Source organism: Podarcis raffonei, chromosome 4, assembly GCF_027172205.1.
Source record: "Podarcis raffonei isolate rPodRaf1 chromosome 4, rPodRaf1.pri, whole genome shotgun sequence".
NCBI lineage: Eukaryota > Metazoa > Chordata > Lepidosauria > Squamata > Lacertidae > Podarcis > Podarcis raffonei.
Genome location: NC_070605.1, coordinates 29,931,211 through 29,958,535, shown reverse-complemented (window position 1 = coordinate 29,958,535; position 27,325 = coordinate 29,931,211). Strand labels below are relative to the sequence as shown.

At 38.2% G+C, this 27,325-nt stretch overlaps 1 protein-coding gene across 4 annotated transcripts in view; it reads right to left on the bottom strand.

Annotated features, from left to right (window-relative positions):
* NBEA (neurobeachin) overlaps positions 1-27,325 on the bottom strand; it is a 359,299-nt gene that overhangs the window by 305,874 nt on the left and 26,100 nt on the right. For all 4 annotated transcript variants that reach the window (XM_053386038.1, XM_053386039.1, XM_053386041.1 and 1 more), the window contains exons 2-10: positions 25,362-25,593; positions 23,393-23,493; positions 23,076-23,171; positions 22,441-22,562; positions 16,582-16,708; positions 14,649-14,768; positions 12,649-12,795; positions 7,970-8,167; positions 6,377-6,510 (exon numbers count right to left, since the gene is read on the bottom strand). In XM_053386038.1, the coding sequence (XP_053242013.1) occupies positions 6,377-6,510; positions 7,970-8,167; positions 12,649-12,795; positions 14,649-14,768; positions 16,582-16,708; positions 22,441-22,562; positions 23,076-23,171; positions 23,393-23,493; positions 25,362-25,593 (1,277 nt within the window). The remainder of the gene's footprint in view (positions 1-6,376; positions 6,511-7,969; positions 8,168-12,648; positions 12,796-14,648; positions 14,769-16,581; positions 16,709-22,440; positions 22,563-23,075; positions 23,172-23,392; positions 23,494-25,361; positions 25,594-27,325) is intronic.

Genomic DNA, 27,325 nt, shown 5'->3' with positions numbered 1-27,325 from the left:
AAAATAACAATTTGGGCACAGTTCAAGATGAATTCTTACAGCACCCACCAATGTTACATTGTTTTAAAAAAAAGCAGCATAAAGTGGTCCTTACTAATTTGCTAGCTCATTACAAAAACAAAAATTCAGAACTAGGAACAGTTCTGCCCAAGGCTTAAGAAGGATCTTTTGGTACCTGAGGCAGAACTTCCAAATGTCACAGTAACCATAACAACTAACTAACTACTTACTCTTTAATGAAGTCCTAAATCTACTGCCATGTTCTACCTATGGAGCTGTCCCTGACTGTAATAGGCTCCTAGTTAATTAGGACAACAAAATAATAATAGTTTAGGGAGACAACCTTTGACTTTACATTTCTGTTATGGTACATAAATCCAACTCTATGGTAAGAAAGTGATTTTGAAATCCGATCACAATCTATACTACATGTAAACAACATATTGGAAAATATGCCAAATAGTATGAATAAAATAGCTAGTTGAAGAAATTCTGGATTTTAATCAGCAGTTCTTCTGATGCACTTTGTTAAGACCAATAGACTGATTATAGTTACAGTATGATTCTAGTATACAGCAATGATTCCCTTACAAAACATCAGTGATAAACATTGAGTTCCAATGTAGCACAAACTGGCATCTATCTGCTTTTGCAATGTGGTGCTCCTTGCAACTTGACCATGATAATAATACATTGAGGGCATCTTTTCTTATTTTTTCCCTGCAAATTTGGGGTGATATACAACATTACTCATAGACAGTATAAACCCATTGAAATCAGCATGACTGATTTCAGCATGACTAACAATGCAATGCACTCAGAAGTAAACCTTATTTAATATGATGGCCTTACTCTGAAGTAAATGGGATTAGGATTATAACCTTAGCTGGAACTCTTTTTTGGCAATAAGTGGTATATAAATTAGTAAATCATCGTCCCTCCAACACTCAGAGAAGTAAAATAACAATTATTCAAGACCTGAAAAACTACAGCAACATTCCAAATAAATTAATACTATGTTGGTATTTGGTATATTTGATATCTCAGACTCATACATAAATAGCAAATGTCAAAACACTGTAGTCGCCTAGTAAAGATTCCAACACTGGTCATCTATTATTAATCAAAAGTGGATCATTTGGAAAAGAAATTTAATGACCCCCACCATTCCTCTCAGAATTTGAATTTTAAAATGTTCCAAGTCCCACACCACCCCTTAGCTGCCTTCTCTGAACTGATACATATTTGAAGGCTAGGTTATTTTAGTTATGACTGTTTACCTGTACTTGGAAAACGACCTATTCATCAGCTAATTTGCCAATCCTCTCCTATAAACAGCAAATGCTGCCTAACCCTTCTAGCTCTGAGATTAATCAAACAATTAGAAACCCCTAGGCCAGTGGCCTAGTGGATCTCCTTGAACAAATAATTCTAAAGACTAAAAGCAGCAAATGAGAGGCCCCTATCATTTGCGGCTGCCAACGAAATGGCAGATGATCTCTAAATGATCAATGAGAGTACACAGGCTTATGTGACAGGAAGTGGTCAGTATAACAACGATTCCAAACACCAGTTCATAACTTTCATGGCTTCTCTAGTCTGAGATGGAAAGGAGAGAAACAGTTGGGTAATATCAGCAAACTGATCACATCAGACTCCAAATGTCCAGATAATCTACTTGAGAAGTTTCATGCAGATATTTTTAAAATATCTATCTCCCAATGAAACCCTGTGTCATGCCATAAAGCCAGAGATCTGGGTGTCAAGCAGCAGTTTTTGGAACCTATATTTGAAGTATGTTTAGGCCACCATAACAGTGCCCCCAAAATCCCAGACACACAGCGGAGAATGATACTACTAGTGATTGAATCAAAAACCACTGATAGATTCAGAAGAATCAATAGGTAAAAGTAAAAAGGTAAAGGACCCCTGGATGGTTAAATCTAGTCAAAGTTGACTATGGGGTTGCGGCACTCATCTCGCTTCAGGCCGAGGGAGCTGGCATTTGTCCACAGGCAGCTTTCCGGGTCATGTGGCCAGCAGGACTAAACCACTTCTGGCGCAACGGAACACTGTGACAGAAACCAAATGCACGGAAACGCCATTTACCTTCCTGCCACAGTGGTACCTATTTAGCTACTTGCATTCGTGTACTTTCTTACTGCTAAGTTGGCACGAGCTGGGACAGAGCAACGGGAGCTCACCCCGTCGTGGGGACTCGAACCACTGACCTTCTGATCGGCAAGCCCAAGAGGCTCAGTGGTTTAGACCACAGGGCCACCTGCATCCCATAGAACCAATAGGAAAATAGTGCCATTCAAAGCGTAAATATTTCAAATCTAGCATATTTAAAACCCGGCCACCAAACAGACTGAAATGAACCTAGAAAATCAGTATCAACCTAAAACCTTGAGATACTACCTTTATCAAAATCTAATGTTTTTCTATTCACTCCAAATTATTGAGCAATTTGTCTATGAATAGCTTCAAAAATAATATGGAATTTTCACATGACATCAAACCAACCATAGATTTTAAAAATAGAATTTCTAGATCATGGGAACACCGCAGACATAGTATATCACTATATCAGCAAAGAATTTGACAAACGCTCCTATGTCCCTTGCTGACAAGCTGGTAAACGCAAGCGAGATACTACTACTGCTAGGTGAACAGTCAACTAGTTGAACAGCTGTACATAACAACTGTGTATTAACAGTTCAGCATCATCCTAGATGGAAATATCAAGTGGAGTGCCACAAGAATCTGCCTTAGGCCCTGTGCTGTTCAACATCTTTAAAAATTATTTCTACAAAGAAGCCAATGGGATCCTTATCGAATCTGCAAATGATACAAAGCTACAAATGATACAAACACCATAAAAGAAAGAATCAAGAGGGTATGGACATGTAAGGTGGACACATAAGGTGAAATTCAACAAAGAAAAATGTAAAGTCCTGCATTTAGATATCAAGAATCAAAGGCACAAATGTATGATGGGGAGGTAAAGGTAAAATGTAATGGCGTAGATCAAGTTTGGCATCAGCGAATGTGGAAGTATCTAGGTGTCCTAGTTGATCATAATTGTCACAAGTCAGTAATATGAAGCAGGTGCTTAAAAATGAATGCAAACTAAGGCTGCATTGACAGGAGCACAGTGTCCTAATCACAATTAAAAACACCTCAGTGATTTGGAATCTAAGTAAAGTAATCATGCTAAGAAAGGCTGTGAAAATAAAAATGAGCTTTGGACTGTTTCTAACCACCAAGTGCCGCTTTCTTTAAACAGAAGCCAGACGTAAGAGATGGGCTCCTCAAGACATGGCCAGAGCACTTAGTGCAATTTCACCCATTTTTCTAAATTACACCAACAGTGAGAGGTCTAGAAACCAATGGTTTAAGGAGTTAGGTATGTTTCACCAGGACAGCAGAATATTAAAGGTACAGAAGTCTTCAAATATCTGAAGAGCTGTCACACAAAAGATGGAACAGAGTTGTTCTCTCTTGTTCCAGAACCTATGGATGGAAATTACAGGGAAGAAGATTTCAACTGTGTTAACAGATCTGCCAAAGTTATCAAGAAATGCCTCAAATGGGAAAGAGTGAGCACAATCAAGAATTCAGAGAACCATAAAGAGATTGAAAAAAATAGGGGATGCAGGATCATGAGATAGCACACCATGAGATAGTCAGAGTCCACTGAACTAATTTTTTGCAGTTGCTAAAGATCTTGTCCATATAAGAGTCTGAATGTTTTCATACTTACTAATGAGTACACCCCACTGAACATGGTAGAACTTTTGAATAAATGTTCACAGGATTGTACTATTTATAATATAAATACTCTAGTCTATTAGTTTCCTTAGCAGTTCTGCACCATTCTGTCTCCCACTTCTCTTATTCATATATTTTTTTCAATAATTTTGGAAGGAAAAATTCACATCTCTAACTTCTTTTACTATTTCAAAGGATAATCTGTTTCTTCAGTTCTATGGTTATAGCACACAATCTCCTAAAAGCACTTTTGTTAGGGAGAAAATATTGTAGCATTTCAAAAGCACTCCTAATTAAAGGAATATATTTATACCATGTTCAGTGGGGTGTAGAAATCTCTCAAACAGGTATCCATATCATCCATTTACCCCCATCCCTTCTGGAGGGCGTAATTTGCCCCAGGGTGCTATGAAATCATCCCAACACAGGAAAGCATGTGACAACAACTGTTCCTTTTAAGAACTTTTATTTCTGTGAATATATGCCTTTGTACTGTACTGCTTGGGTGGTTCCACCCACCTTTGGCTATAACCTGCACTTGGTTGCCTAATAAATTTATTGATGTGTCCCAGCTTCTCTCTCAACCCTGGAGCTTTGAGCACCCAATAACTGCAGAGGCAAAGTATGTTTCTTCCTTCCTGCTCCAGCTCAGAACTGGATGTATGTCAGTTTGTATCCACAGTACAAACACCCAAAGAAATACAGAGTTAAAGCCCTCAGTGCACTTCCTCTACCTCCCAGCTGGAGACAGGGCTTGTTTTTGTGCTGCTCAGAATATCATCCTACCCAGTTCTCACACAATGAGATTGCACTATGTTTCAGACATGCATCATAATGGACATGGCTTTAGATGACCAGCCCAAATGTGTAGACTCCTGGTAAATCTCACTAAATCAATGGGACAGAATTAAGTTGATATTTAACTTAGGCTGACTCACACCCAAAACAGGTACAAAATCTTCTCTTCAGTAGATTTACAGTCAAAAACGTTGGTGCCCTGAGTGCAGGTAACACAAGGTTAAGTTGATCTCAAAAAGAGCCATACATTTTGTGAATACTTTCAAATGCCTGATTATTGTAAAGCAAACTTTTTAAAGCCAATAACCCTGAAGAAAGGAAAGCAGACTCAATTGCTCCATATATTTAGTTTTTTCGCCTAAAGGTTCAGGTTTCTATGCTTTTTGCTTCACACCTTGGTAGTGCTTTTACTCAACTCACTGAAGCAGTAGCAGCAGACTGAATAAGACACCTTCTCTTTTCATACTGTCCTCTTCAGCCTTGAGGGAAGAGAGATACCAACTTTGAAGGTGGCTAACACACTCATTCTGTGAAAGTATCAGCATTAGGTACTTGGTAACTGAATGGAGAGACTCAAGAGATTTGCCAGTATTGGTTCTCTCTCTCCAAGGTCAATAAATATGAAGAGATGAAAGGAACAGCTGTAATGATCTGTCAGGCATGGAAGTGGATGGCTTAGCAGCCACCTTCCTTCAAGCTGATCCATGTTCAACTAATGGGAGGCAAAACAGAATCAACTAGAATCTCTTCTTCCCAATAAATCAAAGCTATAATGAAATGGAAGAAAGAGCTGGAGGCTTCAGACTTTAAACCAGATCTCCGCTCTTTCATTTTCTGGGAAAGATGATTGGTAGTAGATGCTCAAGTGAACTACTGGACTAGAGCGGCATTTTCCTCTATCCTTTTGTACTTCTTTATCATCATCCGAGTGCATGTGAGTATTTACTTCCTGCAAGTTCAAACTAGACAACAGAAATGGAACATTTAGCAAACCTCACTAGCAGCTAAAGGCTAAACATCCTTTGTCTTTTAAAAATGATGGACACCATTTTTATAATCCAAAATACTACAAAGGGAGACAATTCTACTACTATCAATACCCATTTGTTTGACTTTGAGAATCTTTATACACACCAAGGCTCAGCTAGAATTCTATTTAACTATTCTGAGGAATACTGAGCAATACACTTGCTGGTGTTAATACTGTGGTAAAATATCAAACTTAGCAAATGTTGGTGTTACTACATTAAACACTAATTAACAAGTCAGCTGAGTGCTGAATTAACAAGTCAGCTTAGTGAGATCAACAAATTTTATTCACAATTCTTAAGAAAATATTTAGCAGTCAATATGACAAATGCACAAAACAAGTACTCCATTTTTGCATTCACCAGTAGTTCTTAAAAACCACACTATGCCCTGGCAAGAACAAATCTTCTATCTACCATTTAGTGACAGATGTTGGCATTTACAGAGCAAAATAGACAATGTCTAAAGATTAAATTTTTCACAATTCTGGAGATATCAGAAGGATATATGCAGATTTTTAAAAGTATAGCCCATATACATATAGGTTGATAAAAATTTCTTTAAACTTCACACTCTTCCCCTCACCCCAACCCTTTCCTTAGATGTTATGGTGACAAACTGCTCCTCACAGATCACAGTATAAATTATATGGGGAAACGGAGTTGGAAGAAACATAGTAGAGTGGGAAAAGAGACTCCAGCACATTCATTAGATATAATACAAAAATTACCTCAGTCTGAGACTATAGGCTTTGCTGATAACAAATTAAACTTACCAGACTGTTGTTTCCACTTGACTATCATGTAACTGCCGATTGTCTAACTGAGCAAAGAGAGGGAAAAGAACTTGGATTCCTCCTATTGAATGAATTGCACTGTGGATCGAATGCGTCACAATTGCTTTCACATCCTACATTAAAAAAAAGGAAAGAAAACTCAGTTACATTTGAAAGTAATCTTCATGTCACTATAGCACTAATACCACTATTTTTATATATGATATGTTGATTCACACATTACCTCCTCCCCACAAATAACATTTGTATGATTGGTATCTAACCTATCCACAAACAAATCAGGATGAATACTCAGTAAAGAGGTTGCCTAGAAGAAACTTCTGTTCAATTTACAGTCATACCTCGGGTTGCAAACGTGATCCGTGCGGGAGGCACGTTCGCAACCCGCAGCATTCACAACCCGCAGCACTGCGTCTGCGCACGCACGTGACGTGATTCAGCGCATGTGCGTGATGTCATTTTGTGCTTCTGCGCATACACGAGACCAAAACCTGGAAGTAACCTGTTCAGGTACTTCCGGGTTCGGTGCGGTCTGCAACCCGAAAACGTGCAACCTGCAGCATTCGCAACCCGAGGTATGACTGTATTTAAAGGGGACAGATTTAATCATAATGTTTGCTGTGTCCTTTGATATATATATACACACACACTTTTTTCATTCAAAATACATAATTAAGATTATCATTTTATGAACAACATTAGTTAATAGCAAAAATATATTCAATGAATAATTATTCAGATTTAATAAAACGTATGTAATCCAATCATAGTAATATTTACTAATTTAAAAGCAAGAAATTTTCTAACAGCAAATGCTTAATAGAAACCAGGATCAGCACCACATGAAGGCTACACTGAAAGCCTTTTATTTCATAAAATTTTATTTCTTTATTTTATAAAAGTTATATACCTCATACCTCTTCATACAAACTTGAAATGACCCAAAGGAGGTTGGTGGTGATCTGATCCTTACTATTTGAGAACCTAACACATGGTCACTAAAGTATTTGAGATACATGGCTTTGTATGGTTATATACTGTATTTACTTGAATCCAATGCTCACCTTTTTTTGGCCAAACCACGTTGTGAAAATTAAGGTGTGCATTAGATTTGATGGCACATTTACATTCACCAGTAAATACTTTTTTTGGTTTCAAGGTTCTGAAAATTGAGGTTTACATTAGATTTGATGGCGCATTAGACTCGAGTAAATACGGTAATGCAAGACTACATGGTTTCACACCGACGAAGTATCACATTGTGTGTTACTTCACTAGAATATAACAGCAAAAGCTTTATACTGAAACATATATGCAGAGCTGACACTTTTTATTTAAAATATTATTTCAGTCATGCTCTGCCACTGAAATATGGCCCCCTTGCCTCTACCATACTGTGTTCAGGATATGACTGCAAAATCTAGGACAATCTATTCAGAGGTTATGAGGGTTAAACCGAAAGAGAAACCAAACTGTACAAACAGTTCACAGAAAATGTTCACTTAAAACTTGGCAGTCTTTACCACTTAATGGGGTATTAATTAAACATGGAAACAATCGATTTACACAAACCTGAAGCATAAGAGCATGTGGGGAGTGTACAAAAATGGAAGGATTTTCCTTTGGTGAGGATTCAAGGCATAACTGAGCATCAGTAGCCTTAGCGTTGTAAGTGAAGGCAATACTGCTTGCAAGTTTCCCATCATATAGAACCTGCTTGTGGTGCTCAGCAAGATGGATATCACTCTCAGATTTAAATTTGAAAGTACTCTGGGGATGAAAGGATTAATTTTAAAATAGAAAATTATTGTCATAATTACAGTTCTTACGTAATGTGGGAGAAAAAGCAGTAATGATATTCTCAATCATCATGTTTCAATCACTAAATCAGAATAAATCATACATGTTCCAGTTCAATATTTATTACATAGAATAATAGAATCTTAGAGTTGGAAGGGACCCTGAGGATCATCTAGTCCAACCCCCCGCAATGCAGCAATCTCAGCTAAAGCATCCATAACAGAAGGGCATCCAACCTCTGTTTGAAAACCTTCAAGGAAGGAGATTCCACCACCTCTAGCGGGAATCTGTTCCACTGCTGAACAGCTCTTACTGTCAGAAAGTTTTTTCCAAAAGTTCAGTCAGAATCTCCTTTATTGCAACTTGAAGCCTTTGATTTGAGTCCTACTCTCCAGAGCAGGAGAAAACAAGCATGCTTCCTCCTCCATGTGACAGCCCTTGAGATATTTGAATATGACTATCATATCTCCTTTCAGTCTCCTCTTTTCCAGGCTAAACATACTCAGCTCCTTCAAGCGCTCCTCTTAAGTCTTAGTTTCCAGACCCTTGATGATCTTGGCTGCCCTCCTCTACACCGTTCCAGCTTGTCAACAACCTTCTTAAATTGTGGTGGCCAGAATTGGACACAGTAATCCAAGTGTGGTCTTACTAAGGCAGATCAGAGTGATACTATTACTTCCCTTGCTCTGGACACTATACTTCTGTTGATACAGCCTAGAATAGCATTAGCTTTTTTTTCCCTGCTGCATCACACTGTTGACTCATGTTAAGCTTGTGGTCCACCAAGACCTCTAGATCCTTTTCACATGTACTGCTAGTAAGCTAGGTGTTCCCCGTCCTTTATTTGTGCATCCGGTTCTCCAAACTGTTAAGGTCATTTTGAATTCTGATTCTGTCTTCTGCAGCATTAGCTACCCATCCCAGTTTGGTGTCATCTGCAAATTTGATGGGCATTCCCTCAATTCCTTCATCCAAGTCATTTGGAAGGTTTTAACAATATTTTTGGGTGGCATGCATATCTGTGGTATGACAAGGTTAAAGCGCACAAAAGTTTTAAAAACCATATTGTCAGAAAAGCACTATTAAATGTCTGGGTCAGATATAAAGATTTGCTGGAAAATAAAACTCCTAGGTGGTTGTCGCCAATGGAAGCTAAGGCAGTTAAAAAGTTAAATATGGAGTCGAAATGGCCAAGATATTGGGAAATTCTGGAAAGGGAAGGGGACAAATTGAGATTGCAGAGTTTTGAGAAACTAAAAGGGAAGGTGAGAGATTGGTTGCATTATCACCAAATAAATGAAGTATTTAAATTGGACAGTAAAATTGGTTTCCAGGTGGAAAAATCAAAATTGGAGACTGAATTGTTAGAATCCAGTACTAAGAATTTGTCAAAAATGTATAATCTTCTGCTGAAATGGAATACACAAGATGAAACGGTTAAATCAGCTATGATTAAATGGGCTCAGGACATTGGTCATAATATTTTGTTTGCTGATTGGGAAAAGTTGTGGACCACCGGGATGAAATTTACGGCATGTAATGCCCTAAGAGAGAATATTATGAAAATGATCTATAGGTGGTACATAACCCCAGTCAAGCTTGCAAAGATTTACCATTTGCCTGACAATAAATGTTGGAAATGTAAGGAAAAGGAAGGTACATTCTTTCACCTCTGGTGGACGTGCCCGAAGATTAAGGCATTCTGGGAAATGATCTATAATGAACTGAAAAAGGTATTTAAATATACTTTCCCCAAGAAACCAGAGGCCTTTCTCTTGGGTATTGTCGGCCAGGGGGTGTCAAAGACAGACATAACTTTCTTTATGTACGCCACAACAGCAGCTAGAATACTCATTGCGAAGTACTGGAAGACGCAAGATTTACCCACACTGGAAGAATGGCAGATGAAGGTGATAGACTATATGGGCTTGGCAGAAATGACGAGCAGAATCCGAAACCAGGGAAGAGAAGCGGCGGAAGAAGAATGGAAAAAGTCTAAGGACTATTTAAAGAAATATTACAAAATCAATGACAGCTAGAATGATGTTGGACTAAAGTAAATGGTTACTATCAGTAATGGTTAAGACAAGGAGAACAAAGATGATTAGCTTAAATTTACAGTAAAATAAGGGAAGATTTGCTGAACAATTGATTAGAATTTGGAATACAGAAACGGGAGGCATGAGGAAGTCAAAGAAGAAAGGTTTAAGAAATTAGGACATGAAATGATACTTGTTTTTTGTTTTGTTTTTTGTCTATTGTTTGTTTATGTATGTTTTGTATGTATGAATATAAAAATTGCTTAATAAAAATATTATAAAAAAAAACAACAATTCCTTCATCCAAGTCATTTATAAGGACATTGAACAATAACAGGCCCAGGACAGAACCCTGCGGCACCCCACTTGTCACTTTTTTCCACAATTACGAGGAACCATTAATGAGAACTCTTTGGGTCAATCAACCAGCTACAAATCCACTTAAAAGTTACCTCGTTCAACTCACATTTTACCAGCTTTCTCATGAGAATATCACGAGATAGAAAAAGCCTTACTGAAATCAAGATACACTATGTCCACAGCATTTTCCTAATCCACCAAGTTTGTAATTTTCCTTTATAAAGAACTAAATTATTCTCTTTGTAGCACAGTCAAAATATTTTAAATTTACTGGTGGACTTGGTTTGGTTTTTTTAAAGCTAGGCTTTTATTCAATACAGTGTTAAGTAACCATCCAGTCAACACAAGGATTTCAACCTGTGCCTCTCCTCTTCTCCGCCTGCACACCCCAAGTCAATTCTAAACTTGTCCATTCCAATGTAAATTCCACTGGCTTACTCCCAGGAACATGGGCAGCTGATTTCAGAATTTTGCCTTTAATTTTTGTTAATATCTTACTTGTTGTTGTTTTTTTTAAAAAAGGAAAGCCAAACAGACACAGCTTCTGGCTCTCAGAATCACATCACCAGCCACTGAATTAATTGCTTCCTGAACTTGTTTCCTCCTTAAACAATATTTAACCACAGTACTGAAAGAACCCATTTAAATGCATGATTTAACTTTGCAGTTTACTCATTGTTGTTGTTTTAAATGTAATTGTTATTAAGCCCATTCTAATTTAGAAGAATTGCACAAGTACTGTAATAAAATGTTTGCAGATGCATAATACTCCAAGGAAGCTGTATGCAGAGGTTCTCTGGAATTTCCTTCTCTCCTTCTGGACTGAATGTGTATAATCAGGGATACGGAACTGTGGCCCACAGAAGTTGCTGGAGTACAACTTCCATAAAACCTCACCATTAGCCATGCTGGCTGGGGCTGATAGGAACTGGGGGCCAACAACTTTCGGAGGACTCGGGTTTCCCACCCCTCGTCTTTAGGCTATGATGTCAATTATATATTTCACACGCCTCCACAGCATAACTGGATTGCTTAGCCCAAGAAATATAGCACACACTTAAAAGAAAAACAACAACCATGCACATAAAGTATTAGAAAGTTACATTAAAATACATGAACTTGGTTTTTTTATACTTAGGGAATTTAATACCATCCTAAATTGAAGATTCTGCCAGTATCTTTTGATTGATACATTTATTTTCTATTTAAGCAAAATGGAACACACAGCAAGCTCTATTTGCTAAAAACTGTGCAAAGTTCTGAAAGAGCTGGAGGCGCTATACTTTAAATATATATGTATTTGGCTGGGATCTAGAGATTATTTTAAGCTGACCAATGCCTTGCAGGTGCCCAGTGTGATTTATTCAAGGGATTCGAGACTTTGAAGATCAAAAGTTATTACAATAAGACTTATGCTGATTCAGAACTTCATTTTCTGGTCAATTGACAGTGCAATATACAAAATATTTCTCTCCTGCAGTCAACTACCAACTTTGTTAGTATCACACGCTGCAGTTATTATTTTTTGCAATCATTTGACAGCCAAAGACAAAACATTTGGTAAAAGTATTCAAGATACATTAAAAGCCTGATACAATGTTACCTAAAGCCATTAGTAATCTTACCCATTTCAGAATAGCCAATTACTACATTATTAGTGCTAATGTCCATTTGCTGATTCTTGTGTTTGTGGGTATTGATGTGCTTATAATTGTTTTGTTCATTCATGATTTTTTTACCCACCCTGAGCAGGCAAATGGAGACGCAGGATTAGAACCATAATAAACCAATACAGATGTATATATAATTTCACTTAACCTCCCAATATTTTTTATCAATATTCTGCTGCTCTGCTTTATATCTATTTGATTTAGCTTGGTGCATTGGTTGGATATCAATGTGCGCACACACACACACACACATTTACATAAAGCCATAGTTATAATTTAAGAGAATTAAAAGGATTTCAAACAACATTAAGGCAGCTAAACAATTGCATTGTACATTTACTTTAGCAGTTGTTTTCTAAATTGAAATTATGACAACTACTACCTTATATCCTGGTCCTAACTGATGTATTGCAAATATCTGTGCTGGGTTGAGAGCTTCGGTGAATACATAGACTGCTCCAAGTTGACCACAAAACACTCTATTTGCATCAGCAGTTTCAGATGATCCCAGAAAACATTTATCATAGCTCTGTATTAAAAATGTAAATATTTAGAAAAATGAACAATAAAATGCAGTTTAAGACAGGCAAAGCCAAAATGATACAATGTTTTAAGAATCTGCCATGTAAAAGCTTTTCATTTCCCCACATATATACATTGTATTATTTTTTCAACAAACAATGAATCAATCCTCACTGCATATTGATAACATATCCCAGACTCCAGATAACCTCACTCAGCATTTCCATGAGCATGGGGGATAAGAACAAAGAGCCCCACATTAGAGGCTCTTTGGGGAAAACCTTCATTTCCCAAGCACCACTTTATGGAGATGGCCATCCAAGTGGAGCAATAGCACTGCAAACAATGCATCCAATTTGAATCCTCTGCTTAGAATATCATGTTCAGTGGTATAAAAAGCTACCAAGAGATCAAGAACAACACAATCCCACTATGCCTCTCCAGACATCAGTCATCATACATGGAAACCAAAGTGGTATCACGTGTCAATACTGGGTGTGACCCCTCACTGAAATGGATCTAGACAATTAGTCTTATTCCAGAGTGCCTGGAGTTGGTCATTGCCCACCCATTCAAGTACTTTGCACAGGAAGGGGGCAATTTCAACCAGCCAATAGCTGTTCAAGTATTCTGAGTTCAAGACGAGTTTCTTAAGGAGTGGCCTCACTGATACTGTTCAGACAGTCTAGGACCACTGCACCTCTCTCAGAAAAGTATTAATTACCTTCAGGGCTCAGCCAACAGTCCTGTCCCAGCTAGACATTATCAGCCATGAGCGGCAAAGGTCAATAATGCAAGTGTTCACCAACACCCATTCAAGCACCTTGTCCATGTCCTCTAGTTTTATCAACTGGAACTTGTCCATTAACACCTGACCTGACAGTGCTCTGAAAACCAGCATCACCTGTTACAATAGCAGAGTCTAAGATCCTGTGGATAATAAACAGGATTGTCCTCAAAATGTCTTGCAAATAAATTACAGTAGGGTAGTGAGGGTTTCACCACCTTCTTAGGGCAAGAAAATAAAAGGACTCATAAGCTTTGCTGGACAAGACACTAAGGTTCCAATGGTGGCAGAGAGTAACTGTTCTTCACTGCCACGAAGTAAGTTTAGCAATGTGCACACACACTTGTGTTCGACTGTATGTGTCTGGCGTCTTCCTCCATTTGCATTTCAGCTATCTTCCAACTTGTTTCGTTGCATCTCCGGTGTATGGCCACATTAAGGCTTGGGCAAGGCACAGTCGGAGAAGGTGTTCAGAGGGCATCTGTGCCAACTTCCCAAGTCATTTTCATGTTTCACAGATTGATTAGGGTTTTGACAAAGTATCCAGACTTACTAGCTGGAAAAGTCTCCAGAGTTATCTGCAAACCAATTGGATCCATCAGCCTGTGATAGCAGTCTTTTCTAACAGGTCTTTCACCTCTACAGAGGGGCATCTAAATCTCAGCAGCAGCTGCAGCTGCAGCCTCTACCCATAATTGTGGGGAAAGGGTATTTAATCCTTCTGTCCCTGCAACATTTTCCACCAAGAGAACAATCAAATATTTTCCTTTGCACTGTTGAAAAAAGATGCAGATCCTTGTACATTTACACAAGGGTGGCAAATAGCAATTAGGCTGCAAAAATGGTGCCAGACAAAGCATTTAATTTCCTCTCTCCAGTGTTGCTATTCTATTGAAATCTGAGCCTCCAAAAGGCTTTACTCAATTGAAGTAAGTTGTTTGAAGAATGAGAGAACCCTGGACTGAGGAATAATCATTGTCTCTTATTCCTCTCATAGCAGTTTCTGGAAAGAAATATATTTATGAATTGTATTGTGCATATATTCAGGTATAGTATAAAGGGAAGAAACATACATCATTTGTGTTCACATGCCAAGCCATGTCACCATAGGATACAAGCTGACCATTAACATAACAGCGAATTTCACTGTTTCTCCAGCGATTGTAGATGTGTACAATGCTAATCATGTACCACTAGAAAGAAATGGAAAACACACCATTAACATGAATCAACAATCTTGCAATTTTTAAAATATCACACTTTTAATTCTAATACATTAGATTAGTGCTTTCTTTAAAAAAACAAGAGAACTGCAATTGTCCTGTAATAAACAAGTTTCCAGTTACACTGAAATCTTTAGCTATAGTTATAGTTATCATAGAAATTAAAAATTAAGAAATATATAAACACAAACGACCTACAAACACAATCTAAACTGAGAATTCACAGACTTCAGGTTCTAGACTACATGTTTAGCTAGAGGTTCCCCATGAGAAAAGGCAAACAGTTCAGCAGTTCCAAAAATTGTTTTTTATATGAACCACCTGACTGCTAATTTATGACTACTACTACTAAATCACCTAAATTGGTCTGTTTAAAGAGAAACTTGAACCCTAGCTACTGTAACAATTGGCCTCAATTACCTATATATGAAAAACTTTCCTCATGTGTATGTATTTTTGCATTATAAGCTTTATATATGCTCCTAACCACTGGTGATTTTCTTTTCCAATTTCCCAATACTTGGAGTAAGGCATCCCCAATCTACTTAAATCAGTAGGACTCATAACAATATATGTAAAAATACTGGTTGTGCTTGGAGCCTTATAAGCATATACTTTGCATGCAGTTCTTATTTATTTTAAGTCAAAACAGTAAGAAAAGGGGCTGGACCCCAACAACCCATAATTTACAATATGGCTATAAAGGTCAGTCAAATATTGTGGGGCCTGGCAACGCACATTCCATGTTCACAAAAACTCTTTAGCTCTTAGTTTATTTAAGAACATGTTTTGTAATTAATAAGTTGCTATTTTAAGTTAAGCATTGCCATACTGTTTTCTTCCATAAGAGGCAGTTCTATAAGAGGTACACTGGATGGTGGCTGAATTACTGGGTTTGTAAAGGGAAGCTAATTTGTTTGGAATTTAGATCTTTTTATTGGGGAAAAATAAATACTGCATTTCATTTAAACCTCATGATATGCTTTATATTCTATTTATTTTTGGCATTTTCAAGTAGATTATAATATAATCCTAATAGCAATGGAACGCCGGTAATCCTGTTACATGTCACCTTTAAATACTTTTTACCTGCATTCTTTTGAAGACTGGAAATGTCACTGAACAGCAAATATAGGCATACAACAGACACCCAGACCACTATTATGCATTCAAGTTGGAAGGAAGGAATACTAGTATCTATATTTTCCTATTTGTAGAACAGCTAGAATTAAGGTTAAATGTCTTCCCAGCTGTGCTGAAGGTCAAGGTGAAAAACACCTTGAAATGAAGGCCTTCCAGAAATTAAAGCAGCAGCAGCATTTGTTGAAGGACGTTATGGCAAGTCCTTATGCTTGCAAACAATGGTAACCAGGTAACCAGACTATCAATTCACACTACATTTGCGATTGTAGCAAGCTCTCTTAAACCGAATGAGATAGGATTTACAGACTTTGCTTTTTTATTTTATTGAAAATAGTCTGTTCCAATCCATTTTCTTTTTACATTGAAAGCAGAGGAAACTCTTATAAAAAGGACCAAAATAAATGCATAGAAATTTTATTATGTGGAATGTCTGTTTTGACAACCTGTTACATACATTGTGCAACTGATCTGCTGAAGTGCTTCATTTCCAGATTAGTTCAAAATAAAATTAATAATTAGAACAAATTAGCTGTTCTTGAGATTACCTTTATGAGTTTAACCACAATTATATGAAATTAAACTGACTGCAGGGGTATCTGACTATTCCTTGCCATTCATTATATAAGCATTTTGTGCTTACCTTTCGTGGCTGAAAATCATACTTCACACAGTGTTGAAAACCTTTGCCTTTTGACTTCAATGATGTGACTATTAAGCAGTTGCCAACAAAATGAGCAGAATACCCAACACCTTTGCTAGTGCGAAAACTGAAATAAGAGCATGTTTTTAAAAAATATATGAGAAAATTACCTTGATCTAGCAAAACCACGACATGCTTAATTTAGATAAAAGGTTAAGAGTTATAACTGTCCATTCATGCATTATAATAAGTACGCACTCCACTCCACAGAAACACAGAAAAGTCTTTCAAATGGTTGATTGTTGCTTTAGTTATTTACAATGATCAAATCCTGGAATCTAGAATAATGGAAAATAGTTGACTGGCCTTCTGCCACTATCTGCACAATGCGGTATGACATCTTTTCAAATGCTTCGGGCATCTTCTAACTTAATAAACATTTTAAACACTTTGCTATGCTTGTCTTTGCACCAGCTCTGACATACATCACTGACATCCCCTTTTAGAGATCAGGAAGTGAAGCTAAGTTTTAAGGACTTTTTTGCTACTATCTCATCAGTTCATGGCAGGGGAGGGATTTGAACGTGCATGACCTTGTTCCAATAATTTGTCAAAACAAGAAGTAGTCAGGTCCTTCACAAAAGAGGGTAGATTTGTTACTCTGTGTGTTCTGAATCCATTATATTTGCTTTGTTACAAATTTTTTTTTCCAAGTCTGTGTGGACAAATTTGTTTAAAGCCTTTTCAACCTTACTTTGTTGTGTCTGTTACCATTACCATTCAGTTAAAATTCTAAACAGCTGTTCTACTGAATGGTGTTAATTCAGATTATCAAATTTAACATTGGCTATTATTTCTACCTTTCCATAATCAAAGGCACCAGAAGTAGAAAAGCAAGAGCTCATCTGCCTACTTTTCTTGTTTATAATCACTAAAAGATAATCCTCTTGCTTCTATGTGGTGCTTTTTGTTGCTCTTGTCATTTACGTTAAACATTTAGCGCAGTATAATAAAGAAATATATACAAGAGAGCTTTACTAAACAGTTACCACGGGTGCTTTAATTGAGATTCCTGGATTACATGAGGTTAAACTGGATGAGCTTTGGGGTGCCTTCCAGTTCTAGAATTCTATGATTCTATGACCACAGGGTAATATCTGACAGCATGTATCTGCCGTGACGGAATGGCTCTTACTTCCCACCAGCAGCACCCTATGCACCACCAAAATCTGTTCAGGGGAACTGACAGATCCTCTGACGATTTCCAAACATCTTCAAAACTTAACAGTCTTCATAAGCTTAAACTGTTAATTTGTAGCAAATTGCGAAAGAGTTGCACTTTACCGCTTGTATACAGGCATCCCCTCACTTACTTGTGTTTGACCCATATGCAACCACGTAGACGTGCAGCGCTGGGAAATAGATTGGCCACTCCTACCTGTGGCTCAGATCCCCCCCCCGAGCACTTTGTGGCACATGTCGGTGCACACCCAGCTGTGGCACCAAACAATAGGTGAAAGCAGGCAGTCAGAGCCGCCACCACCCATGTGCGATCGCCCATGCACTGTGCAAGTCCTGAGCCACCACCACCACTGCCAGGCCACTCAACCTCAGACAAAAGAGATAGGCAGGCAGGGGGAGGGGACCAGAGCACATGGGATCAGCGCCTGCCCACTGTGCCCCGAAGCACCCCTCAGGGGCACCCTAGAGAATGAGTGAATGAGTGACTGACTGCCCAACTAGCCATGCCAGCCCAAGCCAGTGGGAGAGGAACAAATCCGTCTCCAAACCAGGCAGGGCCAGAGCATGGAGGAGAAAGAGGGTTGTGGGAAAGTGTGAGTAGCTGAGCCGATAGGGGAGGCCGAGGGCAACAAGAGCAGCTGGGTCAAAATGGGAAGGGGAGAAGGAAAGCAAAGAAAGTGAACTACTGCTACTCAGAAGTTACTCAGGGCCACTACCTGGAAGTGACTGAAGGGAAGGCTAGAGGCAGCAGCCCCAAGTGGAGGGGCAACAGTCCTGGTGATGGACGTCTCTCTCCCCCTTCTCCTCCCTGCGCGCCCTCACTATTAAAGTGGCATGCTCCCCAATTTATGTGTTTTCAATCCCAGAACACAACCCCACGTATGTGGTGGGACACCTGTATAAATTGGGAATCCATATTTTTTCGTGCTTATTTAGGGTGTATAGAGTTAACTTGGAGTTCCAATGTATGCCCTAATGCTCATAAAGCATCTCTCTCTGGGGTCAGGAGATTTAAAAGCTCTAAACTTGCTTGCAGGGAGAAGCATGTGACTGAAAAGGGAGGTCTAAAAAAGACAAACAGACAGAAGGCAAGTAGATAAATGCAGGAGTCAGCATGATGAGGAAGAAAGGTTGTTTAGGGACTGTTGTTGTTGTTGTTTGTTGAATTTATATACCTATATGAGATTTAATCCAAGGAAAGTGAATGTGTTTTAATCTACCTTGTTTTGACAATTTTTCTCCAAACCCCAAAATACCAGTTTTCTATAACTGATTCCTCTCTTTTAAAACTCTGTATTTCTTCATCTTAGTAAACTCATTGTTTAAACCTCCACAGCTGGAGACAGCAATGCTTCCAAACACCATTTGCTTATGGGAGTGCTCATGTGCTTAGATCCTGCTTGACAGATTCCCAGAGGCATCTGGTTGGCCGGTGTGAGAATAGGATGCTATACTAACTGGGTCACTGGCCTGATTCTGCAGGGCAAATCTTATGTTCCTATAGTCTCAGGTTCTAAACCCTCTAGCATTTGGAGCTTTAATTTCCTATCTAAGGAGCCTTCAGAGACCCCTTGGAGGCTTTTTGATAAGGGACTACCTGTAAATAATCTGGTAGTAGCAATTACGGATAGGTAGCCGTGTTGGTCTGCCATAGTCAAAACAAAAAAATTTTTTTCGTGTGCATGCACACGAAAGCTCATACCAAGAACTAACTTAGTTGGTCTTTAAGGTGCTACTGGAAGGGAAAAAAAATTTTGTTTTGACTGGTAGTAGCAAGTACTTCAATGAGGGAAGGGGAAAATACAAGAGAGGGGTAAACTGTTGTGGCCAGGTCTCCTTCTCCAGGTGGCCAGGAACTAAAGGTGGCTGGGTCATAGTCATCACATTAAGTAATTAATGATAAAAGAATGTAACATTTTAAAAAATCACTAAGTTTATATCAGTTGCAGCTCCAACTAACCATTTAAATATCAAGTTCTGCCACCTCTGATCACATACGAATTGAGGTTTGGAGGAATATTCCTTCATGTTAGATTTTGCTCATTTGAATGGGAGCAGAAACATGTCCTCCATTCACCTCGAAATATGCTGCAGAAAACTTGACATTCTGCTTTGATTTATTTCCAGACATTTGAACAATCTCACTCCAGGATATGCAGCAAAATCTCTAATTAAATCAATTGTCAACTTGTGAAGAATTCCTGCATGTCAAAATAAGCAGCACCAAAAATGAAGCAAAATGCACCAAGCTTATCCCAAGGATTTCTTCATATACAACATTTTCCATGTATAAAGCCACATGAAAATTATGTGTCTTTTATACTGGAAAGCTAGAGTAATTTTTGAAAATGTGTGCATGGGTTTATGCCCCCCCCCCCATTACACCCATGTAGGAAAAATGCCATGTACTAACTAACCCAGATTTCTGGATTGAACTGTCTTGCCTTAAAATTGGTAAATTCCCTCAGCATCAACAGTGCTCCCGAGGACCAGCCTGACACTATGCTCCACTTCAGGACACAGATTTTGAGAATGGTTAGGGATGCTGTCACTCTTTAGATCAAGGTGTGTAAGTACTGTAGGATTTGCTGCCTGTAGGATTTGCTGCCTGCTAATTTTGCTATTTGAAGCAGCATTTATATATTCTATCACTCACATTTCATGTAATAAACCAATTTTTAAAATTGCTTTTGTGTGAAAACTTATTGTGGGCATCAGGTAAACACATATTCATAACACAGGCACTTCGTAACTCTAGCAAAACATCCAAAACTTCTTGGTAGTGTGTGTATGAATTCACATAAGTGCTGGACACACGAGTGGGTTCAGACACATACACTGTAACAGAGCCACCATACTCCAAAAGTTCAAACTCAGTATATTGGGCTTCATCCGGTCCACCACTGCATTAAGGCACCAGTCCAGGAATTTCACAGCCACACCTGATTCAAATGTTATGCAGAAACAGAACTGTGTTTCATCAGTATACCTATGGCACCATGCTGCAAAACTCCTAATGATCACTCCAAATGGCTTCATATAGATGTTAAATAACTCTTGGGACATAAAGGTGCCCTGAGCAACCCCACAGAATAAGCGCCAGGAGCTCAAAGAATGCTCCTCCAATGTTACTGTGTGGACTTGAGTATGCAGATAGGAAAGGAAGCACTATAGTACAATGATCATCACACTCAGTCAATTATGAAGAATACTGTGGTCAATGGTAAGAGTAGCAAGGTCACTGTAGCAATTCCCCCTGTCTATCTCCTGATACAAGTCATCCATGACGGCAACCAATGCCAATCTTAAAACTAGGCCTAAACCTAGACTGAAGGGGATCCAGCTAATCATTACCTATCAGGAACACCTGCAGTTTTTTCTGCTACCACTCTTTCTACAACCTCCTCCCGCAAACACAATATTGGAAAATGCTTGGTAGTTATTTCATACCAATGGGTCCAATGTGGGCTTTTTAAGTAGCAGCCACAGCACTGCCTCTTTAAGGGTGGCTGCTACCCCTACATCACACAATAATGCATTCACAACACCCTGGACCTACTCAACCACACCACTCCAGCTAGCTTAAATCAGTCAGGAAGGGAAGTAGTCCAGAGGGCATGTGGTTGGATCAAGTATCCTAGTATCCTATCCACATGATCAGACAGGATAGTTTAAATGAAATGATCTTATAACATTGGACCAAATACAGCAATGGACACCTCTACTAGATTTGCTGTGATAGTGGCATATAAGACACTATGAAGTCCAACAACTTTGTCCTCAGAGTCTTGCAAGGCACTTGACTGAATCACAGTTTGGAAATCCTATAGGTGACAACAGCCACATATTTTTTTAGAAAGAGAAGACTTCTGATCCTTAAAATAACTGGCACCAAATTGCTCTTTGCCAGGGCTACTTCACATATTACACTGTAAAAACTATGAGTTGCATGTACATTTCTCAGGGAGCCAGAGGCTACTTCTAAGATCCAATTCCTGGCATGCAAATCTATGCAGCATATACACATATTCAATGAAGTGTTTTTCAACAACACATTTACTTTTTCGTAATCTAAGATTGTTATTTTATAAAATCTTGCAAAATGGGCCTTTAAAAAGTTCAGGTAGAAATTCAGACGGACAAAATTTTAGTCTCATTAATCATTCAGGTTTTTCTTTCAAGTATATGACACTCTTAAAACCTATACTTCACCATACAAATAGATGCTAATGAACTGAATGCTAAGTAAAGACAGAAATCTAGAAGCCATAAATGTATTTTGATACAGAATTTGATTCCTGCAGAGGTGAAAAGTATGAAGGGTATCACAGGCCTGGAACAGGAATGAAGTATCAAAATATCTATTTTTCTCAACTTTTGATAACATGTTTATTTTCATTATGAATGCAACACGGGACAACAATTTAAATTAGCTTAATGAAAATGCTGCAAGTTCAATAAAAATCATATAAAATTATGTGCAACCAAGGTCCAGCCTCCATTCTGCCTATTGGCTATTGCTGATCTAAGTAACAAATCACTTCAATAAATATTAAAAATGAACTCATTAAATTTTTCATTTCAAAAATAGACTCAAAATACATTGATTTTACTTACCAATAGAGATACGGTTTATCCTTATCTACATTAATATTGTTCAATGGATCCATGCGAAACCAAGTGTTAAGCGTAAACCCATTTTGATAAGGCCACTTGGCAATAGGAGGCAATGCAATTGCCTATAAAAAAGTAAAACAACAATAACATGTATTGTGCTAGAATGCTAAATTATATTTTTAGGCAATAAAACTATTTCTAATCTCACTACGAGCAAATCTGCATATCCCACCATCACACACCTTAATACTAGAATAATGAGTTAGAGGTGACAAGAGGACTTTAAAACCAACTGGTCAACAATTTTAGTCAGGGCTTACTCTTTTTCACCTCTCTTTTTTTTTTAATATGCTAAGAACATACCAAACAATGGCATAGCGTAATAGAGGAGGGGAGCCCACAGTAGTTCCTAACGCAAACTATTTTACTGGGTAAAATATATTAAAAGGAATCTTTATCCCAAGTGTTATAGTACTGAAAAATAGTACTATTATATGTAGAATATTTACCAAATATATTCCCTCAAAGACTGCAAAATACATTTGCCCAATAGATAAGGATTTCATTTCTTATTTCTTATGAATTTTAAACTTTTAATTTTCATTTAGGAAAGATAGATATTGTTTAAAACTTACTGCAGCACTGCAGCCTGGGAAGTTGAAAAAAGTGTCAGGACCATGTCTCTGTGGCATCTGATTAAGGACTGACAAGAGCTTGACTGCATGTCTAGGCTGTCAAAAAACACAATTGTGGAACTGTAAAATACAACCACCTGATAATGATTATCTTTGCAATGCATTCGCTATTTGCAAGTTTCCTAACAAGACTAGAAAATAATTCTGCAAGCAGTTAGCAAAAACAATATTTAAAACAGAGACAAACTTTTAATTTCACACAAATCTATGGACAAATAAAATAAATCATAAACATCATTGCACCAGATACAGCTTACCCATATTCCATTTTCACCACGAAGCATGCTGAACAAAAGTTTCAACTCCTTGACAGTGATGCTGTAGCTGGCAAGTACCCCCAACATGTCTACGAGAAGATCTTCAAAGAAAAATAAAAATACACTGGAATTTGTTCAAATGTTGTTCAAGCTGGATTTTAAAATTAAACTTTCTGACTGCTAGCTTCCCCAACCCTTAATACTGCCTCCAGCTATAAAACTCCTACTACCATTACATGCTATTAATAAAATGATCCTGCTTTTAAATGACTAAAAGTAACAAACCAACACATTTGTTAGAATGTTCTCTTATCTGGTTTCTATTTTAATATGTTGTTCACCATTTGGGGGCATCTCAGGTCAAAAAGCTATTTGTTTATAAAACTTTATTCCTATTGCCCCGTAAGAAACAGAAGATACAGTGGAACCTCGGGTTGCGAATGTGATCCGTGCAGGAGGCACGTTCGCAACCTGCAGTGTTCGCAACATGCAGCGCCACGTCTGCGCACACGCGGGTCGCGATTCAGTGCTTTTGTGCATGCGTGAGAGCCGAAACCTGGAAGTAACCCGCTCCAGTACTTCTTGGTTCAGCGCAGTGCGCAGCCCGAAAACGCATAACCTGAAGCGTCTGTAACCCGAGGTTCCACTGTACATCAAGCTGAAAGATTATTTATCCTTCCTTTCCTGTGACTACTAATATAGACCCTCCAATACAGATCCTCCAAGTCTATATTTCAAGAGATGTGGGTTGCGCTGTGGTCTAAACCACTGAGCCTTTTGGGCTTGCTAATCAGAAGGTCAGCTGTTTGGATCCCCGCAACAGGGTGAGCTCCCATTGCTCTGTCCCAGCTCCTGCCAACCTAGCAGTTCAAAAGCATGCCAGTGCAAGTACATAAATAGGTACCGCTGCCGCGGGAAAGCAAACGGCGTTTCCGTGCACTCTGGTTTCCTTCAGGGTGTTCCATTGCGCCAGAAGCGGTTTAGTCATGCTGGCCACATGACCCAGGGTTTGTAGGGAACATGAACCATCATACCACAATTTAGTCTACTTCACATAATTGTGTGGGAAAGGGAAAATTCAACATGTAGTTGCTATTTTTTATTAGCCACAAAAGATACTACAGTGGTACCTTGGTTTACAAACTTAATCCGTTCCAGAAGCCTGTTCTTAAACCAAAGCTGTGCTTAAACCGAGGCGCGCTTTCCCTAATCAGGCTTCCCACCACCAGTGCCCTGTCACCGTTCGGCTTCCAATCGTAGACGGAGGTAAAGTTTGCTAATGAGAACACTACTTCCTGTTTTGTGGAGTTCATATACTGAATAGTTCATAAACAGGGCTGTTCTTAAACCAAGGTACCACCGTACTGGCTATTCAACTGCACACTGCAGGAACAAACCTTGGTTACTGCTCATGGTTTGTTTGCTATCCCAGGTTCAGATGACATGACAAGTCAGACTTCATCTTATTGTGTCCCGAGTGTGGCACCAGCACAGGTGAGGGAGGGAAAATAGGTACAGGAACTTTAGAGCAGTGTACTCCAGCATTACAGTGTGTTTTAAACTGTGGTTTAATGTGATTTGTAAACCAGGTCACTTTTTCATTGCTTCCATTAACCAGAGGAAGTGCAGATAGAGAAATAATGGTTTATTAGGATTTTGTTATATTCATTAGTGACAGACACAAGTCCCAATTCAATATCCCAGCCCCGGTCAAATCTGCATTACTTCAATTAAGAAATATGAATTCTTCACTAATTTCCTGGTAAAAGGTACAAAAAGCTGCAATTGAGTTGAGTAGGGTGCCACTTTCATGGTAGTTTGCTCACTGACTAACTAGGGTAATATGTGCCTTTGATACAAAATTACTATACCCCCCCCCCCACGAATTCAGATGATAGCTGAGATTCAGCACTACATCCACAGTGTTCAGAAATATTTCGATTCTACTCATCAGTTTGGTGGTTTATACCTGCGATCATGTCATCCACAGTACTCATCTTCAGTAGCACTTGCTCAATTAAACCAACTTCTGTGCTGGTCTGTAAATTGCGGACACTTTTACGGAGGATGGCGGTGAACATACTCCAAATTTCTGCTTGACATGTTACATCACAGTGTTCTAAAAGTTCTGACATGCATGTTATACTTTCTGCATCTTGGATTATAAAGTTCATCTCTAGATCGAATTCTCCACCAACCAGCTGAAAACAAACACACAGAAAAAGAGAAAATGTTTATTTACTTACTAAGCAGTTTTCAAGAAGATTCAGGCACACTACCAAAATCACTCTTAATGCTTACTAAACACTTTGTGACCTATACAAATTGGTCTACTTTGCTAGGGCTATCGTGTTTCCTTTTTCTGCTGGCATTCTGAAAAGGCAAGCGGAGAAGCAGCCAGAACATGACGACAGTTTTCACTTTGTTGTGTTAGTCTTCTTCTTTGGCGATCACTCGTAGCCAAGTAAGATTGTCTTCCACATAAACACTTAGTATTCTGATGAAAATCAGACATACTTAGGGCCATCCCTATCAGGAAACTGAGCTGTGGCAGCTCTGTCAGATGGCAGATTCTTTTATGCTATTAAATGGCAAAAAACTGTCATTCATATCCAGTATTTACATTTCTTTTACAGAAGAAGTTTCCTCCATCACAGGAAAGGTTCCTTCAATGGAGGAAGACTCCTTCTCCTGAAGGAAGAGAATTATTGCATCCAACAATATTGGTTAATGCATCACTTGGATCATCCTTGGACAAGCCCCTCACAGTAATAGGAAACATTCAAAGAAGCATTCTAAAATACAGTGTGAATAACAGTAAAGAATTTTGGTCAATGGAAGTCAACAAACATACAATTTTACACAGTCATTAATCCAGAAATATGCAAACCAAACTTAAGGAAATAAGTGGCATATCAGGCACCATCTAGCAAAACATTATATTGGTGTTAAAAAAATTAATGCCACACATAAATTTTCCAGAATTATAGAAAAAAATAGTCCAAGACACTCATAAAATCTACCACACCAAACAAAATAATTCAGTTTTACTAAGCATTAAATCTGTCATATCAGAAAAAAGGAATTGTTTCCTTATATATGTCACTCTAATAAAGCTATTATAAACAGTGAGGGAGGGAAGACAACAAAATTATCTGTAAACATTGAGCTTAGATAACTGTAGTAATTCAAATATCTATTAGCAGACAGTAAATTATAAGCATTAGCAGTTTCTATAACAGCTCAAACACAATAAAAAAATTGTTCTTCTCTATCTAGTGTAATAAATTCATCTTCTGCTTTAAATCTTAGAATTTTATTTTTATTGTTGATGAAACATGAAGTGTCTGATTTATAAACATTTCTGGTAACTATTAAGTCTTCTGAATCAGTAACCTGTGCTTGAATAAAGTCATATAATTTTGTTCAACAGTTCTTTAATTAGAGAATATAATGATCAAACAATTTCTAGTTTGAAATCAGACCCAACTTGATCTATGGAAACTCCAACTTGCTTTACATCATAAGTAAAAAATAATAATTACTAAGTACCAATAATTATTCTGCAACGTGCTAGTCCTTCAGGATGGCTCACACATATGTATTCATAAATACAAACACTGACAATCTCTTAGGTAGGTATACATGCCTATAGTTGAAAGGGTCAACCCATTGAAATTCATGGACCTAAGTTAGTCATGTTCGTTAACATCCATGATTCTACTCTGAGTAGGACTAGCATTGGATACAACCCAGAGACCCGAATCTTGCAAGTGAACATATACCCCAACCTCCATGAAATACTAAATACTAAATTTATGTAAAGCCTGTAGGAATGTTTGAGTCAACCTGTAGAGGTAGAGGTTCCCAAGCCAACAGCTTTAGGGTTCAAAATTCATGGGAAAACACACAATAACACAAACACGTAGAGCA